The 20753-nt window shown below is 45.5% G+C and overlaps 2 protein-coding genes across 3 annotated transcripts; one reads left to right on the plus strand and one right to left on the minus strand.

Annotated features, from left to right (window-relative positions):
- The first annotated feature begins 44 nt into the window (after positions 1-44).
- On the plus strand, positions 45-18931 carry TRPT1 (tRNA phosphotransferase 1). 2 transcript variants are annotated; one of them, XM_088137362.1, is made up of 8 exons: positions 45-299; positions 1538-1619; positions 2338-2507; positions 3972-4146; positions 4853-4909; positions 5158-5268; positions 12590-12647; positions 18794-18931. In XM_088137362.1, the coding sequence occupies exons 1-7, from the start codon at positions 207-209 to the stop codon at positions 12616-12618; spliced, it is 717 nt and encodes a 238-aa protein (XP_087993488.1). In that variant the 5' UTR covers positions 45-206; the 3' UTR covers positions 12619-12647; positions 18794-18931. The 2 variants fall into 2 exon arrangements, with proteins under 2 accessions (XP_087993488.1, XP_007435130.2); XM_007435068.4 differs by lacking the exons at positions 12590-12647; positions 18794-18931 and adding an exon at positions 5824-5959 and having other exon boundaries at positions 48-299.
- FERMT3 (FERM domain containing kindlin 3) lies at positions 6175-18910 on the minus strand. Its single transcript, XM_007435069.4, has 14 exons — positions 18751-18910; positions 16245-16478; positions 14267-14392; positions 13388-13556; positions 12512-12614; positions 11541-11648; positions 11267-11401; positions 10625-10674; positions 9816-9940; positions 9379-9485; positions 8902-9111; positions 8294-8418; positions 7136-7277; positions 6175-6833 (listed from the first exon to the last, which is right to left on the minus strand). The coding sequence occupies exons 1-14, from the start codon at positions 18908-18910 to the stop codon at positions 6654-6656; spliced, it is 1974 nt and encodes a 657-aa protein (XP_007435131.1). The 3' UTR covers positions 6175-6653.
- Positions 18932-20753: the final 1822 nt, after the last annotated feature.

Genomic DNA, 20753 nt, shown 5'->3' on the forward strand with positions numbered 1-20753 from the left:
GGTTTTCACTTGCCACGCTTTGGAGATGTTTCAGAAAGGGAAGACTCTTTGCACCAAAAGAGGTCCCCCTCCCCTCCCAGCGGGTGAGACAAAGATGAAGACACAAGCTACATGGTCTGAAGGAGAAATTAACAACTGATCGTCAGGGAGAAAAGAAAATAATAATTGCAGTTTCTACCAAGTGGGATTTTGCAGTCATAATTCCTATGGCCACAGAAAGATCCAGCGGTGAGGGAGCTTTGCAAAACTCTGCAAGAAGAGGCAGAAAACAGGGAAGCCGGAGAAGGACCAGAGATCAGGTTAGAGCCCCCCAGTCTGGTCTCCTTTATTCCTCGTATAAGATCTCCATGGTAGATCTAACTTTGTGCCACAAATTGGACTGCTTGCAAGTTGATACCTCCAGTAATTTTAAATGTAGCTCAGCAGGGAGCGTTCTTTCCTGTCTAGCTTTTTCCACTTCCCTGAAACTTTGGGTGAAATTCCTCCTTTTGCAGCACGGATTTACTATGGCACGAGTTTGGACGCAAACCTTTTCATCTCATGCATCATAAGCTGTGCTAGATGAGCCAGGGCAGCAATTCATACCTTCCTCAAGTGCCCCAGGGTGCTTTTTCCTTCTTTTTTTCCCCTTCTTCCTCCCTTTCCTTCCTCTTAGGAATCTGAGAATCTGCCCAAAGGAACTTTTTGGCTGCAAGAAATGATGTGTGTGTGTGTGTGTGAATTCTTTGGGGGTGCTTTTTTTGTGTGTGTGTATGCAGGAGAGAACCTGGAGGGTGTGCTTCCATCCTTTCCTGCATCAAATAAGACAGCCAGGATAGTGTAGCAGTTAAGGTTTAGATAGGCAGGAGGGAGACCCAAGTTGCAATCCATCCATAGCCATTGAAATTCCCTGGGTGACGTTCGACCAGTTCATCTCTCTCAGCCCTACCTCTCAGGGTGGTTATGGCAAGGAAAAATGGGAGGTGGAAGCGCCATGTATGCCCCCTTAAACTCCTGAATGAAAGACGGGATATAAAACTAACAAACACTTGTACAGGAAGGCTGTGATTTATCTGAAGCTCCGTGTAATGGTCTGTGGGAATGACCTTGGGAGACAGGAGGGAGAGCTGCAGCCTAGAGAACCGTCATGGAAAAGGTATCTCAGCCCACAGAAGGAAAAGGGGCCCGGCAAGCATCTCTGAAGGGACCCTCCCTAGTTTTCTGGAAAGTAAAAGTAAGGGAGGGGAGAAGGGCTTTCAGACTTGCACATTTCTGTTACTGTAACCTTACAGTAAAGGTAATGTTAGTACTCATGGTTTGTGCCTCTTGTCTGGACTACCTCGAAGGGTTGACACTCCGTGAAGCAAGGGGAAATGAGAACATCCAGGGGAGCAGAGCCAAGGAAACATGGGGCGCCTCACTTCTGTACTGCTTTAGTTTCTGCAAAGCGTCTTGCGGATCAGGTCCTCTTCTCCTCCTTCATCCCCTTCTCCAGGGCCTTTTACTGCTTTCTGTTCCTTCTCACCATTCTGAATTTCCCTCCAAACTTTGGTTCCAGGATCCAGACGTTCGCCTGTCCAAAGCTCTCTCATACGCCTTGCGCCACGGGGCAGAGAAGCTGGGCCTACACATGGCCACTGGTAAGTAGTTCCCTACCCTTTCCCTGTCACTGCCCAGCACATAAAAGATCGCCTACTTTTTCCTGCGTGGTGTAAGATGCTTACAGCCACGGGAGCCTAGCAAAATGTCAGGCGGACAGCTCTGAAGCGGTGCTATTTTTACTGTGAACCAGCTTGGCTGGGAGTGGCAGAAAGTTATAAATAAAACCAGGCTGAAGGAAGGGTCCACTCTGTGCCCACATTCACAAAGGCAAACACAGCTTTTATATATCTTTAGCAGAAAGCAGACGAACTTTGAAAAAGAGACCCCGCCAAGGAAATCAGTCCAATCTGTTCAAATTGCAAGGGAAATATTTTCCTTTTTTTTTTTTTTTTATGGATTTGAGTTTCTCGTTTTGATTTGTTTTTAATGGATTTACTTTGAGTTTCTCAAGTTCCTCCAAAATTTGGCTTCCCCCTGCATTAAAGTGTTTCCGTAATTGTTATTTCTACCACCTAGGTCAAGGGTTTCGCTGCATTTTTCCAAGTAAGAAGGAAAGGTGGCTTCATGATTCATGCTGAGTTGTAACATGGCTCATTTCATTTGGTGTTTAGGGTGTGCAGATCTAGGCATTATAATTTGTACACCCAGGATTCTGGTTTAATGTGCTGGACAAACCCAGCCAACTGTGGCTTAAGCCAGGTGTGGCTTAGCCCAAGGCTTGAACCTGACCTTTGTTCCTTTCTTCCTGAATCTTAGATGGCTTTGTTGATGTGGTGGAGATTCTTCGATTGCCCCAATTTAAGGCCTGGTCCGAGGAGGACGTGCAACGGGTCGTGGAGACAAATGAAAAACAGCGCTTTGCTCTGGGGCGACATCCATCCAGTGGACACCTCCAGATCCGTGCTAATCAAGGGCACTCACTACAGGTAGGGAGTTCAGAGAGAATTCAGGTGAGGAAGGAAGACACAGACTTGGAAGTGTGGCTGTTGTGGGGAACTTTTATCTTAAGAGCAGACAATCAATGTCTTCCTAGGGGCCCGTATACATTTCCACAGGAAAAATGAATAATATAGCATTAACCACAGACATGTGGGGCACTGGCAAATTTTAGCTTTCAGAAATCCAGAACAAAGCTGCCTGCTCCCTGCTCTTCTGTCTTCAGCAGTATGCGCGTTTAACTTATTTTTATTAGGTTTTTATGCTGCTTTTTTTATTATAGATATATTTGGTCAAGGTAGTGAACATACCTAATACTTCCTCCTCCTCCTATTTTCTCCATAACAACAACCCTGTGAGGTGGGTTGGGCTGAGAGAGAGGGACTGGCCCAAAGTCACCCAGCTGGCTTTCATGCCTAAGGGAGGCCTAGAACTCACAGTCCTAGATGGATGGGAAGGCGAAAATCTTACCCATCTGAGTTGATAGCTTTGCTGAAAAAAAATGTATATTTGAAAAACCTAGGAAGGAATCAGAAAGACTAGAACGCATCTCCTCCAGCAGCCAATATTCAGATAAGCAGGGATTAACACCAGACAAACATTCAAGCAGAAAACAGTACTCTAATCAAGGAACCACTGAGGGGGAAACCACACCCCACCAAAACTGGCAGGGCAAACTACCCTATATAAACGGGCAGCAAACCCCACACTCACCCACACTGATAATCTTACCTAGTTGGGTAATAAAATATCTGCAAGCAAACAACTAAGTTCAGAGAGCATTAAGAACTCCATATTTGAATGTGCCCAATACTTCAGTTCTTCAACTGTTGGATTTTTTTTTTTTTATCGTGATGATTCTGTCTGTGTGTTGTTGTTCATTGATTTACAATGATGCTACACACATTTTAACCTTACTTGTGGCCTCTAAGCCGCTCAGTCAGTGGTGACTGGAGGAACTTACAAGCTGAATAAATAAGTAGGTGAGTAATAAATAAATAAACAGCAGAAGCTAGGGCTGGAGTTGCAAAAATGATTACCCTAGAGGTAGCAGGGATATCCAGCCAATTCTAATGCTTTCCAGCCCTAACAAATCTAGGGCTTGTCTGAAACATGGCAGCCTAGATTTTTGTAGCCCATATATTACACTAAGGGTGGGCGACTTGCAGACACAGGGCTGTATGCAGCCCCGACTCCTTCCTTTCAGTGGGTGGTCAAGAACTCTCTGCCTGACTGCATTTCTGTTCCTGCCATTTGGTGGGAGGGAAATATTTTAAAAGAATTGTAAGAGAGAACTGAAGTTGTCCCTGAATGGCATGGATGCTTTAAAATGTCAAAACTGAACTATTAAGTGTCTCAAATCTGCATTCTAAGCCACCCTTTTAAACAAGAAAAAGAAAGAAAGGAGCTATCCCGTTTCAGCAAGTTCTCATTGGTTATTCCTGTCCCCCCAGGTTCCCGAGCTGGAGCTGACTCCACTGCAGACCCTACAGGATTTTCCAGAGACTGTGGCTCACGGCACACTTCTGCGCTACTGGCCAGCAATTCGTCAGAATGGCCTGTCCCGGATGGGGAGAACACACATCCATTTAGCCCCTGGATTGCCAGGGGAGGGGGCCATCCTAAGCGGTGAGTACTCCACTTTCAAGTGCAAGGGGCAGGTTGTCTTGTGGTTGGCTGTGGGATTCCTTCCCCAGAAGGCTTCACCAGCTTCAACATTTGGATCCTCTGCTACTTTTGTGTTTCAAACAACTTCTCATTCCCACTTGGTTTTAATCACAGTTTGCAGCTCTTTTAATTGGGAGACCATCCTGGAGTTTGGATTTGTTTTAAAGACGCTTGGTACAAGCAAAAGACTGGGTTTACAGTTTGGAAAAACTCACACATCCAGGTTTACAAATACCAGGGGTTAGTCACACCCAGCTAAAATCAAACTGAAGGTAAAGGGAACAGGGAATGGCCTTGAAGGAAAGGAGGAAATGCTGCTACCAACTCAATGGTCAGATAACCGGGGCTTGAGCCCAGGCAATAAAATAACTTGAGAAAACATCTCGGACAAGACCCTTCCGAGTTCACCCAAAGATCAGGGAGGGAGGGAGTAGCTCATTCAGACTTGCAAGGTCCTGTTACTATAGCTGTTACAATAAAAGTAGTCCTGACCTATATGGCGTTGGTTTCTTACTCTGGTCTACCTTGTAGGGCTGACACTGAATTAGGGCATAGCATGATATGTGAACCCCCGCCAAAATATTTGAATAAACAACCTGAGATTTACAGTGCTAACTTGAGATTAAGCATTGCTGCATTCAGTACAGCCTCTTTCTTCTCTTAGCAGGAATGAGAAACCGTTCTGAAGTGGCCATAATCATTGATATTCCCAAGGCTCTGGCTGGTAAGTGAAGACCAACCTTGTAGAGCAGAAGACGAATAGAGAAGCAAGCATTGAACAGAAATGGCTTCCTGTCCCATTGCTTGCTTCTCGGCGCAGAAGGTCCTGGTGCTGCAGGGCGGAATCTTAGGATGGACAGAAACCAGCTTCAAATGTTGGGAGGGGAATCCCAACTTGTCTACCCCTCTTCTAGGGAGAGGGGAAGAAATGATGCATTTTCTTTGACTCATAGGATTTCTGCTTCCCCATAGATGGAATCTCTTTCTTTCGCTCAGCTAACGGAGTCATCCTTACCCCCGGCAATGCAGAAGGGGTGCTGCTTCCCCGCTACTTCTGCAGAGCAGTACAGCTTCAGCCTCAGCGTAAGTTTGCAACTTCTTCTACCTCTTAACGCCCAGTCCAGGGTTCTGAACATTCAAGATACATGTGGAAGAAACCATCAGCTTGAAGTCTGGGTGGGTTTCAACGTAGGCTACGGAGGGGTTTAACAGAAGCCATGTGGAAACAGCTGGACTTACCCAATCTGCCACCTTCCAGATATGTCACAACTGCAACGGTCAGGTTGGTGGGAACCTGTGGGAATTGTGATCCCTACACGTCTGCAGAAATTGTGATCCCTACACATCTACTGTTCTCTGAGTCACTCAGCCACTCGGAACAGGAAGCAAAATCAAAAATCTTTCTCCATCCTAGCTTTCTCACACTAACCCACACCCTCACTCACCCAAGCCCGAACCGAAACTCTTTGATAGTCTAAGTGGGAAGTGCCTTAGCTGTCATTCAAACAATGATGCAAGAATGATTGTTATAAGCGCTAAGAGGAGCCTCATTTATAGCCCCTATTTCCTTCAATGATGTCTTCTTCTGGACCTTTAAAACAACACCCTATTTTGGCAATCTCCTTTTTCTCTTCCCAGGCGGCCTACTGCCTCTTGAGTGACCAGTCCTGATATGGACATCTTCCTCTCCTTCACTTCATCTGAGAGACAGCAATTTATAACACGTGTGTGTGTGAACATAAAATTAAACAAGAAACCTCTGTATGTAATTAGAGCAGACGTAATCTTTCTCTCCCTCCCTCAGTGGAAAATATATCTCCAGTCACATACTGATGTCTCCCATCATTCCATGCTGTTGGCCAAGTGAGCTAGGAGTTCTGAATAGCTGGGCTGTTAAATTAAATGGACTACTCCCAGTTTAGGCCATTCTGAGAAATGTGGGAGGAAGAATAAAATTGGAAAGAAAGCGTTTTCATGAAAAATCATCTTTATAGCCCCTTGAAGGAGATAGGAAAAAAACCACAAAACAACTCAATGCAACCCCTCCCCCCTCGCCCTGCAAACAGTACAAAAATAATGAAAGGTACCGGTATCCCAACTTGCATTGGGTTAATTCCTGAGTTTCATGGAGGAGGAAAGTTTGAACACTTCCTTCTTCACCTGGCAAGACATTTGAAATGGAAAAATCCCTAACTCTGCTGTTCTGTCCTGGTTGCAAGCACTCAGATTGCCTGCTCTGAAACTCTAAAAAACAAATCACAGGTAATGCAGCCTTCGAGTCCTTTGGGAAACATTTCTCTTGGCTGGTGAATGTTCCCTCCTCACTCTATCGTTTTCTTAGTTGCTCTCCAAATCTTTATGGATGCCTGGACTCCAGTAAGGGCCTTAGCGCACCAGTAGTGCAGAGGCAATACATTAAGGAGATCAGCTGATTCCTGGAGGAGGGAATGGTCTTGGTAGGAGAAACATCAGAGGGCTTCGTGACCCCCTGTCAGCTTATGGAAGAGCTCTTCATCCAGCGTCTGGCTTCGGTCAGCTGTGCGGGTAGACAGGAAGATGTAACCACCAATATATTCATGGACTGTCTTGCAGCCAGCAGAGATGCAGCTGAAAGCCACGTTGATGTGCTCGTCAAACTCTATGGCCACCTGCGAAAAGCAACATGGAAATCTGGGGTTTAAAATAGCTGGTCACCTGCAGTGCATGTACCCTGGTTAGCGGTGGGCATCTTGAGAAGCTGAAGGTTGGTTCTCTTTGAGTCATCAATGTGGAAAGAAGAGACCAGCTGTTTGGGTTCCATCTAATACAAGGGTGAGGAATTTGTGCCCCCCCAGATGTGGCTGAATTATAGTAGTCCCCAACTGTTGGCCACTGTTTCTGGGAAGGGGCAACTGAACAAACAGAATTCAAATCCATTGAATGCCCCTCTCCTCTTTTTGCCTGGCCTCACCTGGCGAATGTCCCAGTTGACATTCCATTGGCGCATGTTGCTGTACCGCCAAGTCTTCACCACATCCCCAACAGTAAGGTCAATCCGGATCAGGCGGTTGTTGGCGATCCCCAAGATCTCATCTTTCCTGCTGCCTTTGAACCTGTGCACCAAGTGTGTGAGCGTGTTAAGGTCAACCCACTTCCCATCAAAAGATGCGTCCTGGCTCAAAAGCTAAATCTTGTCTTGCTTCCTTTTTTCTTAAGCTACAAAGCCCCAAACATCTGTGCCAGGTCATTTTTAAGGATAAAATAAATTATAAGGAGAAAGAGATGGGGAACCTTCGTCAAACATGCAGATAGCACCCAGGGATGTATCTTCCAAGAAAGATGGCTGTGCTGTTACAAGGTTGTTGATATGCTATTTATCTAAATTATTATGACGTTGATTTCTCTACTGCTATCTATTGGAGAAAAAATAATAAAGCGGTTTGCAAAAATGAAACAATGCAGAAGAACAAACTGTTGAGGGAACTGCATATATTTAGCCCCAAGAAGAGAAGACTCGCAGGGGGTGGGGGGTGGGATGGTGTATGAAAGAGGATGTGATACTACTCTTATAGAGAATTTCAGAATCCAGGACACAGAATACTCTGCTCTGGAAAGAGAAATTAGGAAATACAGATATAAAACTATGACATAACTAAGAGAAGGTATATTCAGAGGCTGGACATCCAACTGTTGGGAATTCTTGAATTTGGATTCTTGCCCTGGGCCTAGGATGGGATTTGAGGACCTCTAGGTCTCTTTTCCATTTTCTAATTTGGAAACCATCTCAACTCTCCTCCTGATCAAACCCCACCCAGCTCACCAAGATCAAGGAGGCAAGAAGTGTGTAAATTGCAGGAAGGTTCCTTGAATGATGGTAAATACAGACTCTTGGAAACCATGAGAAGAATTTCCAGCCTTCATTTGTTAGCGAGTTCATGGATTTGAAATGCTTCTTCCCAGGTTTCTTATCACCTGGCCTGGCTTGCCATTTCTGAGATAAGGTACCACCAGCCTCACTTCCCTCTGCTGATTGCGTATCTCCCATCCCTTTCCCCAAACTTTCACGCTCCTCAAGGAAGCCAACCCACGTTCTCAGGAACAGCTGTAGAAAAACGGAGCCGCTTCTTACCTGACCACAAAGTAAGAGATGCCAAAATCAGGGAGGGATTGCCACGTTTGGATTAATTTCATCTTGGCTTCAGTGAGGGAGAGTTGGGAGACGTTCTGATAGGCCTCTAGGATGCGTGGAGTTAACTGGGGACATTTGCAAACAAAGAGAGATCAGAAGGAAATGGATGTGGGGCATCAAGTCCCTCTTTCCACCTGCACTCAGGACATGTATGGAAGCTTCCAGGACAATACAAAAATGCACTGGAATTAAGAAGGAAACACGCGCGCACACTTACACGGAAATGTGTGCACGCTATATTACACTATACTACCACTGTAATATGGAATTGGTTCTCATCATGACTGGTAGCTACTGCCAGCATCTGGTATCACTGATGGGATATAAAGTGATGAGGAGGAGGAGGAGGAGGAGGCAATGGTCATACTTCAACTCTCCCCTGCATTTCTCTTCAATTCTACGGTACCTGGATTTACCATTCCAAGCAACCAGAAGTGGTTGGATCCAGCAACTCTGTTCATTTCCCATAATCCTGAAATAGCCTCCATGCAGGGTATTGTGGGAAATAAAAATGGCAGCCTGCAAACCAGGGTGAGGGCGAAAGATACCTGCTTAGGTTTGAACTTCTTCTGGTAGCGAGGGGACACGAGCCATTGGGCACCCTCCGTCTCTGCATTGAGGGACATTTCCGGATTGGTCTTCTGTAACTTCAGGAAGGAGAGAATATTCTCCTTTTCAGCTTGGTAGGATGCATCTGCCATGGTTTTCCCCTTTGCTGCCAGCCTGCAGCCGGCCATCCAGCAGGCATATTGCTGCTCCTGGTTAAGAATAGGAGAGAGGGGAGAGAAAGATGCTTCAACCATTCCTACAGCCTTATAATATAAGCTCTCCAGCAGCAGAATGGGTTGTCTCAGCATGTGGTGGGTTTTCCTCCATTGGAGGTCCTGAAGCTCTGAGATGCTTTAGTTGTCTCCTGTACTTTAGGCCCAACATGGAACAAAGGTCAGACTTGATCCATCCAAGTTTCCACTCTGTGATTCTAAACTTGGCTTCCGTCCCCCCCCCCCCAGCTTTGTCTCACTCACGTCTGCACATCTCAGATGTACTTCGCTCATCCCGTCAGGGGAAGGGACCAGCAACTTGATGCAGAATTTTTGGCCAGAGATGTTGACATCTGGCACCACTTCACAGCCTGGATGGGGGAAAGAGAGAGATTAGAACACTTCAGACATAATAAGCTATTTTGAAAATGACATGGCCTGTGGTCTCGCTAGCCCAAAGTTTTCAAGTGATAATGGGCCCCATCTTCCATTTGGCACACTGGCTGGAAGTGAGAAACACATTTGGAGACACTCATTTGGAAATAGTCAACTTAGTGAACATGATCTTCTCTGGCTGAGGACAAGTAGGTTCTTCTCCAGATCCTTCTAGCCAAAGAATTCAGGGGTTGTAACTAAGGCCTTTGGGAAATGGGTAGCCATTTGGGTTGCACCCTCTTTGCCTTGGTTGGTAATAGACTCACCTTTCAGGTTGAGCTGTTGGACAGGCTCTCCCAGTGCTTCCTCAGGGCTCTTGTAATATGAGATGGAAGTCTCTTTGAAAACCACCCAATACTGCTTATAACCTTTCAGGGTCAGCTTGCGGGGCCTGGGTGGAATAAAGAGGAGTGAACAAAATGGCAGGAGAATCATAGAATTGTGGAGTTGAAGGCACCTCCAAGGATCATCTGGTCCAACTCCACAATGTGCAGGAAAACCATTAAACCATCCTCAAAAAGTGGCTGTCCAGGCTTTTCTTATAACCTCTGGAAATAGAGACTCCAGAACCACTATAGGTAGTCTATTACCCTGTTGCACAGATCTTATCATCTAGGTAGCTTCAACTTATACACATTATTTCTCATCCTAATTCCTGTGGCAGTGGAATATAGTTCTCCATCATCTTCCCTATGCACTGTTTTATGTGCCTGAACATTGATATGTCTCCCCCTCCCATCTTCTCTCCACAACTGAAGGCCCCACATTCCTACAGCCTGTCCTCATTAAAAAATGGCCATGGTATTTCCAAAGAGTTGGAAAGAACCATCTTCTTCCTCCATCTTAACTTTCTCTCCTGTAGTGTTCAGTGTTGGACTACATCTTCAGTCTTCTGCAGCTATGTTGGGTGAGGATGATGGGTGTATTAGCCTAACATCTTAGAATGGCACAAGCTTGGGAAAGTTCTGCTTTTGCTTAATGCTAAAGATCTGCTACGAAAAACAAGCGTGGCATTAAACAAACCTGTCCAGGTCTATTTTAAAATGTTGCATCCACACTCTTATGAAGGACTGACCTGAATATTCGGAGGTGATCTTTCAACTCAGGGATGGCTGTGAGACTGTCCTACAGCAGCGGGAGGGGGAGGGGGGAACAGAGAAAAAAGGATTATTGTCTTTCTAGATTACCTTAAGGCAGTGTTTCTCAACCTTGGCAACTTTAAGATGTGCGGACTTCAATTCCCAGAATTCCCCAGGCAGCCTTGCTTTCAGATGTGTAAGATTCTGTTACTGTAACCTTACAATAAAGGTAGTGTTAGTCCTCATGGTCTGGACTACTTCGAAGGGCTGACGTCAATCTTGCAAGTCTGAAAGTGCTTCCCCCCTCCCCAGCCTTTGCTTCCCAAAGAACTAGGGAGGTCCCTTCTGAGACACTTTCTCCACCCCCATTCCTTCTGCGGGCTCAGCTGCCACTTATCTAACCATTGCCTAGTCTGCGGCTCTTCTTCCTGTCTCCCAAAGTTATTCTCACGTACCATTACATCAGACTAGAGATTATACTACTGTAATACTATTTTAATGCTAATCATTAATGGTTGCGAATCCTTGGTGTTTTTTAAGTAACTTGGGAACCCCCCAGAGAAATGGTCATGCCAAGATGGAGAGAAACTTATCACACCTTGCAGTGAGCAGGAAGACCTGAGCTTTTTGGTCCTTACCAAAACACTTGGAGCTGGGGATGACCCTTCCAGTTTGACCTCCAAGTTGGCCAGAGCTTTGTCTAAGTCATCAAGGCCAGATTCACCAGACTGCTCCACAGGGGTGGCGTTCAAGGACAGCTGATTGATGCGATACTGGAATAGAGCAGATGAGCAAGCTTGGTGTCAGCTTTGTGTGTGATGCTTAGGTCCCATGCAAATTTCCCCCACCCCGAGGCACTGGACAATTATCATTAACCACCATGGCCATTTTTGGGGGGAGGGGGAGCATTACTTGTAGGGCAGCAAAGACTATCATCTCTTCCTCGGTACAATCTGTGTCTTCCAGCAGCACCGCCCAGCGGGCCTGTTCGTACAGTTGGTTGATCCTGACAGCGTCATACTGCAAGGAAGGAAGGTGGGAGGCTGAGTAACAAAAATCTGGTTCGCATTTCACCTCCATTGCAAATGCCAGAAATTCAGAAGCTGAGACTTCTCTCAAGGAGCAGGGCAACATACTGGACCCCAGGAAAGAGTTATGCACAGGTTAAAATACGATTATCATGAAGTTAAGACCTAAAAGAGGAAAAGTCTGCTTTTCCAAACATAGCACTGTTGTGACTGGGGAAGATTCTCCTTTTTCATCTCCCATAAATGAGGGGGAAATGCTCCTGTAACATTTGCAGGAAATAAATATTTGCAGTTCTGCAAAGGAGCTTGGTGATTCATTGATATTACTCAACACAGCTGAACCATGTGCTTTCTGTTCCCTTTCGAAAGGATGCCTTCCACTAAAGATTTTTTTTTTCCTTTTGAGACACCCTTCACTGGCGACCAAGAGAGGGAGATGATGAAAAATCAAGTCTTGTTTGACTGAAGAAAATACTCTAGAAATGGGTGGGAAATTTTGAAAGTGATGTTTTCAAAATTAAAGCACACACACACACAGACCAAATTGAAATTGCCCTACAAGGGGGCATTTCCCTATACCCGATACTGAAATCCAAATATGTGCTTCAAAACAAAACGTATGAAATGTTTTAATGTTTTCCTCCCTGGTCATGAGGACTAGAAACCCTGGCTTTCAAAACATCCCCAAAGAACTAGTAGTCAGATCCTTGACTTGATTGGTGATTGATTGATCCTTGATTGGTACAACAACAATTATGCCTTAGATGATGGGTGAAGGTGGGGGAATATATTTTTGAGGTGTAAGTTACTCAAGCCACGGCGGAAATAACCTACGACGTGCCTGAAGACACTGACCTTGGGCTCCAGATCAAAAAAACTGTAGTACTTGAAGCGCAGCCATAAACACTCCTGTTCTTTTACTTCTTGCTGCAGCAAAGTGCGGGATGAATCCAGCCACCTGAAAAAGAAGGAGCAATGAAGATTTGCTAATGTAAGTAGCCCCATTAAGACTGACGAATGCGTCTCTTGTTGGGTCCCAATTCTGCATTGTCCCTCTGCTGAAACTGCTCCTCTCCCATTTTCTCCAAGTGTCCACATTTTAGCTTGGGAGTGCCTTAAGTGAGGAATCTGCATTTTGAGAAGTGATTTATTTATTCAATTTATAAAGTTCTACAAAGCCCCATGCACCAGCTAGGGCTGTATAAGATAATCATAATATTGGAGTTAGGTATAAATTCATGGAGAGTCCCAGTGCTGAAATGATTAGAGGAGTTTTTCTCAGCCTCCCTCCCTGTGTTTCAGGGGTCTCTTAGATCCTATTGTTAGAAAACTATAAAGGGAGGGGGAAAGATTTGGCTAACATTGGGAGGCATTTAGGGGTGGAACATTTTGGATTTAATTTCACTGCCCCCCTGAAAACATTTTCCTGTAATACCAGCATGGGATAAAGCAGATCCCTTTAAGTTTATAAAAAGGAACATTAAAAAAAAAAAAGACCCTCCATATTCAGAGCCATATAGCTTTAATTATCAGCAACAGGGGAGGGCAAATAGCAATCCTGCATCTATTGGGAGTGCGGGAGATAGCATGCAGAGCAGGATGGATTTCATCATCCTCAAGCGGCGATGAGAATCGTAATTCAAGAAAGTGGAATTTAGCGAGAAAACCAAATCAGGTTCCCACAGATTGCGTTGACATCCAAAGATGCTCCACCAAAAAAGCCCTGCTTACCTGCTGTTGATCTTGGTCTTTTCAGCAAGGGATCCCGGCCGGTGCATTCGCACAATCTGCTCGGGGGTCAAGCTGGTCTGGCTGACCGAGAGCATCCGATAGCAGGCCTCGGTTTCAGCACTGTCTGAAAAGTGAGCTGGCATGCCCCGGAAGAACTGTTGCTCTGCACCTGGGATTACAAGGGGACGGAGAAAGGGTCACAGGTGGGGCAGGTCAGCAGCTGGCCCTAGATAATCCTTGGTTTACCCAAAGGCGCATGACATTCACAGATTTAGCTAAACCCCCATGTGCTTTGCTGGGGTTTGGCAGAGTGTGATGGGGGAATGGTTTGCAGCTTCGCATTATGTGCAGACTAGGCCCAGTGGGGTTTCTCCAACAAACCTGGTTTAAAACCAACTCGCTTAGCACAGGATTTGGTATAAGATGAGGAAAAAGCTTAAAGCCCATTGCAAGGAATCTTCCTGTCACTGAAGACTATTGTGTTCAGCTCTGAGATGATAGAGAACAAGATTTGACCTCCTTCTGTGTGACACCCCTTTAATTATTTGAAGGCAAATATCATCCCACCACCTCCACCCCGTCTTCTTTCCTCATGAGTAAATTCCCAGTCCTTTCATTTGCTCCAACGAGCTCTTAGCCTCTGGATCATTGCTTCTCTTCCTCTGAACTTATGCCAATTGCTATGAATCCTTCCATCTCTTCTAGGCCAGTGAAAAGAAACAGGAGTGCTCATTTCTGTTCCTCCAGAAAATCCCCCCAAATTTGGAAGGCGCAGTTAAATGATGTCACAAACCTCCCTAGACTGGAAGTTCACACTTTGAGCCTACATGCATGTATACGTGTGCACACTTGACACACACAAAGTTGCGATGCCCTCACTTGCTGGCAGCCGGACACTGGTCAAGTCATAGATCTGAACGGCCGTTTCCTCTTTCTCCTTCGCCTTCCGTTTGTCCTTCTCCTCGGGTGCACGCAGCAAGGAAAGCTCTTCCGGATGGCGGATGGCTGCAAGGGGTACAGGAGTTAGTTCCCCAAACTGGGTTTGTTGCTGGATCCAAGCTAATCATGGCTGGAGATAGGTAGGGTTGGAATCTGAAGGGGAAGGCTGGATTTTCCTTCCCCCCGCAAATAATTTTTTTTTTTATTCCTTTGCTAGATTTATACCCCACCTTTCATACAGGTGCTCACGTCAATGTACACAGCCCTCCCACCCTTTCCCCCCACCACAACAATCCTGTGAAGTAGGCTGGTCTGAGAGAGAACGACCAGCCCAAAATTACCCCATGAGCTTCCATGACTGAGAGAAGACTAGAACCGGCCTCTCTCCAGCATTTTTGCCACTTAGCTGCACCAGCTCTTTCATAATCCCTTCCTCCATTATTTACTTGTGGTCTTGAACCTGGAATACTTGATTTTCTACTCTGGAACTCCTCACTTTCCAGAGAATCTTAACCCTTTTAGATGTTTCTGGCACTCTTGGTTGTAGCTAAAACCCTGAGAAAGGAGACCAGCTCTCTGTCGAAGAAGAGCAGGTTAAGAATAGCTAGGGTAGAGAAGGAAAAACCAGCAGTTTGCAACCTTCCTCTTTTCTGGACAAGAAACATTTTATTCACAATTTAAAAAATAGCTGCTGTTCTGTGTTTGCAGCTGGTCCCCCAGTGGCCCAGTCTCTGGAGATGCTAAAGGAGTGGGTTTGATCATACTGTAATCTGGGGCCATTTGGACAGATATCAGCATTGTTCAAGAACTAGAGACATGGTTATTTTTATGCAGTAATATCCTATCTTTCTTCCGTTGTGGAATGAATTACACAAGGACGGTGGAAAGTAAAATTTCTAAGCTACGTCCCATCTAGGCCAGGTATAGAATGACTCAGGAACGTAGGAAAATGTCTTTTACCAAGATTAATTTTATCTACGGTTTGTTGAACAAGTCTAGACAGATGTAGAGTCAGTTTTACAAAATGATGGCTTGTTCATCCAATGACTAGTTTGTTTCCCTTGCAATTCATCTACCAGCATGCAGAATGAATAGGTAAGGAGCAATACAAATCAGAAATAAGCCTGGATTCTTGGCTCAGGCACAAGCCATGGTTAAAAAAGCAAGGCTTAAACCAAATAGCAGCTTAATATTAAAAAAATTATACGTAATTTATTTGACACATCGTGCTAAGGCAAAAAAAAAGTTCCCATATCATCTTTTAACTGGGTCAATAGCAGAACGAGATCAATTGAACCTGTCAACTAACCCCCAACAGTTCAGTTTAACTCTTGCTTAGGGTTAAACTAACTCCATCCAGTTAATCATGTTGTGGGAACACCAGAAATCACTTAATTGCCCCAGTTTGCCTACTTAGTCCTCCGAGAAAAAGAGCTGGAGAGACAAAGTGGCTGAGAAAGCAAGTCTCTCCTTCTCAAAACTCCATCCAGGGAGTCCTCCCTGTCCACTGCAGCCCAAGACACACCTCCAAAATGCTGATTGGCTGCAGTGGCTAAGCTCTGCCTACCAATGCCTGCCTGACCAATGGGGAGGGAACCAGTGATCTCAGCACTGCAGCTGATCAGGTGCCGTCTGAGATCTGATCTAAGGCAATCTGATTGGATAAGCATGTTACGGGCACAGGAGGCGAACCAGATCAGGGAGGTGGGCGAACCTGGCACCATGGATGCTGATCTTTTCCCGGAGTTCAATCCTGGATCAAAGCCGGGACTTTCCACGTGGGGTCCGTGCCACCAAATTAAGCTTCCCCCCAAATTTAGCAGGGTAGCCTATTGAAGTACAGCTGAGACTCCCATCTCTGCAGCGAGCCATTCTTTTGATGCCAAACCCAAAGCTTTGGACCATGTTCCCTACTCACCAAGTAGCCTGCAGATATCACCTACAGTGCGGAACACAGGCTGGGCAAAATTGGCTCTGACCCGGACGCTGCAGCGGTTTGGCAGGAAAAGGAGCACCAGTTTGTGCTGGGGAGTAAAGTGGAGTTTGGCATCAGCCAAAATCCCGTATTTATCCAGGCTCCAGCTGGTCTTCAGGAGCCAGAGTTTCTTCTGCTCCCACCACAAGGCGTGATCTGACCAGTCCCTCTGAAGTTCTGGAGAAAGGAGACAGAAAGGGAGACTACATCTGATTGCAAAAGCAAAGGTGCCCACCACTGGAAGCATTTTGATCCTGCTCTTTGGCCCAAGAGGCTGCTGAAATGGCATGGGTGAGGTAGGAAGGAACGAAAAGTCCCTTGGATAACATCAGTTTAAAATACAAAGCAGAGCATAGTTATCTTCTGAGCTGAGACACATCTCAAGAGGGAAGAGAGCTGAGGAGGGAAGAGGAAAAGACAAACTCAGAGACAAGTTCCTAGAGTTGACCATTTTAAAACTAATAGAAACACCTGAGGAAGCCAAGGAATCTAATAGAGCTGATCTCTTAGCAGAATCAGCAGAGAGGTGTTGCACTCAAATCAATTTAAAACACAGTGATTTGTGAAGAGAGTTATGTTGTAACCATAGAATAAGAGGTGAATTTATAATTTTGTTTGTTTGTTTGTTTATTTGTCACATTTATATAGCTGCCTATTTCACACAAAATGACTCTTTCTAATGGTACTTATAACTGCTGTAAATAAGATTGGAAGCTACTTCTTTGTACTATTTTCTGTCTTTCTATTTTTCTTTTACTTTTTTTCCCCTTTCTTGCACTTTTAGCTTTCTCTTTGATTTCTTTCTTTCTTTCTTTTTCTTCCTTTATATTACTTTGCATTCGTTTTTATCTTTTAAAAAAATCTTTTAATAAAATAAATAAATAAAACCCAGCGATTTGTAACCACCTTTCCCCGGCTATGTGCCTTCCCGACAGGCGAGGACTGCAACCCCCAAGACTGTCAGTCAGCCTGGCTTTTAGCTGAGGAAGATGCAGGAGAAATAACGTTTTTCTCTTTGGGAGAGAGGAGCAAATAACGGAGTTTTCCATCTTTTCCCCCTCTTTCTGGGTGGTGCTCAAAGACTTAAAATAGACCAAAAAATTTAAGGAACTGCTAGAAACAGCTGACTTCCGGGCCTGGTTATCATTCTCTGGGGTGTAAACCAGTAGTATCTGCCCCTGTGGTTTCAGGACAATGTTTTCCATTGCTTATCTGGATAATGCCAGGGTCCCACAAGGAAGGGTCTGGTCACAACCCCCAAGCTGAGTCACGGCCCTTCTCCCATGCAGACATCTGTTTTCCTTTTCTTCGTACCAGTGATGGCCTTAGGAAGGAGGCAAATTTGATGATTTCCCAGGGCGCCCCGCCTGAGGGGGCTTCCAACTGGGGCATTATTTCAGTAAATTAAAAAAAAAAACAACTAGGGTATAATATTCCAACTATGTACCCTAATATGCATTTTATGTTCAGTTCTTCTACCTGTAACCAGGAAGAGATGCATCATTTCCCAAACGGGAAATTATACAACCTGGTCTTCCGTGTCGCCAGAATGACTAGCTGGATTAGCAAAGATCTCAGTTGAAAATAAAATGGGAAAAAAAATACTGATCTTCTTAAGAGTTTTGCATCTGAAAAGACTTGTTGAGTTTCATGCCAGTCATTCATTAGGTTTTTAGTTTGTCTCAGGACAGCAGATGAAAATAAAAGTAGGATAAAGTCTCCATCATGGAGACGGTAATGAACAAGATAATTTAACTTTCTTTCACTTACAGATTTATTAATTATAATCCCTGTGCTTTCACAGCTACATCATGGGTTGAGAAATCTTAGAATAAAATCAGAGAGACCAGAACTGTTAAATTGCTTAGAGGTTATAAAAATCAATCTTCAATGGGGTCTCACAATGGCATTCTTGTCCAGAGCCCTGAAAACTCTTAAGGCTGCTGGTGTTCATGAGGCAATCTCATATTCACATTCACACAGAGAGAGAAAGTGCCTTTCCAGATGCTTCCAGGTAGCCCTCCAGTACAATGTAAATTCCTTGCTGGTCCCCATTTCCCAGCCATTGGGTGCTCAAAGATATACTGCTACTGGACAGGGAGGCTCCACTTAACTTATGGGTCTCGATAGACTCTATTTCCTTCTTTCCTTCTTTCCATAAATGTTCCCAGTCCTCTTTTTAAAAGACTCTTGCTAAAATTACTTTACTGCTTTTTAAATATAGAGTTTGGCTAAAAGAGGATGACTGGCCCAAAAGTCACTCAATGAGAGTTTTGTGCGGAGCTGGATGTTGAGTCCGCTTCAGCCACTGGCTCTTTAAGTACAGCGGTTTTCAGATGCCTAAGCTTTGACGGGGCAAAACTTCCCGGTCTGAAGACGTTGCTTCTTGGAAAAACGGCATCTCAGCTCTCTTGAATACTGGGGAAAGAAAATACACTGATTGACTTACTTAACTTGTCCACAATCTGTAACATGATGCCTCCTATATGCAGGTTTCCGGTGACTCGGAGTTTGATGGGGTCCGCCTCAGGTCCCAGGTCCTCCACGAAGACACTGAGCTCCCAGGAGTCATCAATGTATTCCCCGCTTGCTGTTTTTATCCCAGCCATGGTGGTGCTAATGGAGTAGGAGAGAAGAACAAAGCATGAAAAGGTAGCGTAAAAAGAACTAGATCTCTGATGGATTAGTCCACAGACTAGTCTTGTGGTCATAAAGCCACGTCAGAGTGAAGTCATCACAAAGCCAAGTCAGAGCGAAGGCTTCTTACCTTCACTCCGACTGATCTTTGTGATGAAACCAGATTTAGATGACATTTGATGCCATTGCAGAACAAGGGTTCGTTTTGAGGTCCTTGGGGTTAAGAAAAACAAAACAGAGCATCTTGCTGCTCTCTGCAGCCAAAAATAGTACAGTGCGTAGACAGGATACTGTAAGGAGGAGTTAGGTTCGCAAAGCCGTAGCCTTAAGATTTATGCAAAGGCACGGTTTCAGCTCCGTTATGGTCCTAATCCCACACCACTATCAGAGGAACCAGGAAATCATATCTGAAGGGGATGGATCCTGTGCAAACGCAGAGAAATTCTATCAGTTAAACCTGGGGGAGGCAACTTGATTGCTGTGCCCAAACACCTCACTTATCTTTATTTTTCAAAAATGTTCTTTTAATTAAAAATAGGAGGAAGAGGAGGAAAGTAACGGTCCCCTTCCAGCCTCCTCTTTCTTTAAAAGAATGACCCCACGGGGTACCTAAGCATTCTTAGAAAATAATAAGTAAATGATGCTTAATGGTTTCCTTGGAATGCCTTTGAAAAAAAGGCAAATTTGCGCTGGGTGAATCAAGAGCACTTGTAGGGGGATGTTAGGAAGTGGGGCAGAGAGCCCCCTTGGCAATTTGCCTTGGGAGCTCTGGGACGGCAGGCACCCAGCATGGCAGCCATTTTGTGAGGGCGCCCTTGGCCAGCTCTCAAAATGCCAAACTTGCCTATCCATTGCCCACCCCGGTGTTAAGAGGCAGATGCCTCTCACCTTTCAAGCTAGCTAGCGGTCCCCAGCACCGCAGAAAACCTGGCTGACTTCCTCAGAGGGCCCCATCCTGCTCCGCCCAAGATCAGGATGAATGGCTTGGAGAACAGGAACCATCCGTGGGGTCCTTCGCGAAACAGGAAGGAGGTGCGGGCAGACTGGTGCCGAGGGATGCCACGAGGGGCCTTGTAAAGTTCAGAGGGACTCCTGCCTCAAATCCAGACAGTGAAGGCCACTCGAGTGTTGGAATCGATGGGCCAAGAGTCTGATTCAGCTCCAGGAGGAAGAGGGTGCATCCCCTCCTGCGTCTGCTGAATTCTGCCATTGCGCAAGCCAGGATGAGCTCCGCTGACTTAAAGAAAATTGGCAAGGAGTGGCAGGGCTGGGTTCCCACCGCACACAGCATCCCAACCCAGCTGGTGCTGGTACGGCTTTGTGCAACGCGTCCGAGGAGCCATCGGGTTGCATCCGGAAGCAACTCGGGGTGATCCAGTTCGATGCGGGTCTGCAAGTCCAGACTATGGTGCCACCCCCCTGCCCCACCCCTCGGCTGCCGTGAGAAAGATGCCGAGATGCAAAACCCACTTGGTTTCTAACGCTGCTGGGCACCCCCTGCTTGGGCGAAAATGCCAAATTTCTAGTCTTCTCCTGTCTGAATTCTTCCTCCTGCCCCCAGCTGTAACTTTTCCTACCTCTGCAATATTGCTGGACGGGTCTGGACACCCCCAAACTTGGCAAGACTCTTTGGTTAATGGAAATTAGAGGGCGTTGATTTTAAAGCAATGGATTTGAGTTTCTTCCATGAAAGGAGTTGAAATCCAGGAAACGTTAAGAACCCGGCCTCTGAGCTTCGGTCGTTTGTGCTGGAAATGACTCAGACAGCTGTTTGGGGAGGTTGGGCCTTGTGCTAGTCATCCGAATTTTGCATAG

The sequence above is a fragment of the Python bivittatus genome, unplaced genomic scaffold (genome assembly GCF_059951505.1).
Source record: "Python bivittatus isolate LINGU-HERP-01145 unplaced genomic scaffold, Pbiv_v1 ctg000180_np1212, whole genome shotgun sequence".
Classification (NCBI taxonomy): domain Eukaryota; kingdom Metazoa; phylum Chordata; class Lepidosauria; order Squamata; family Pythonidae; genus Python; species Python bivittatus.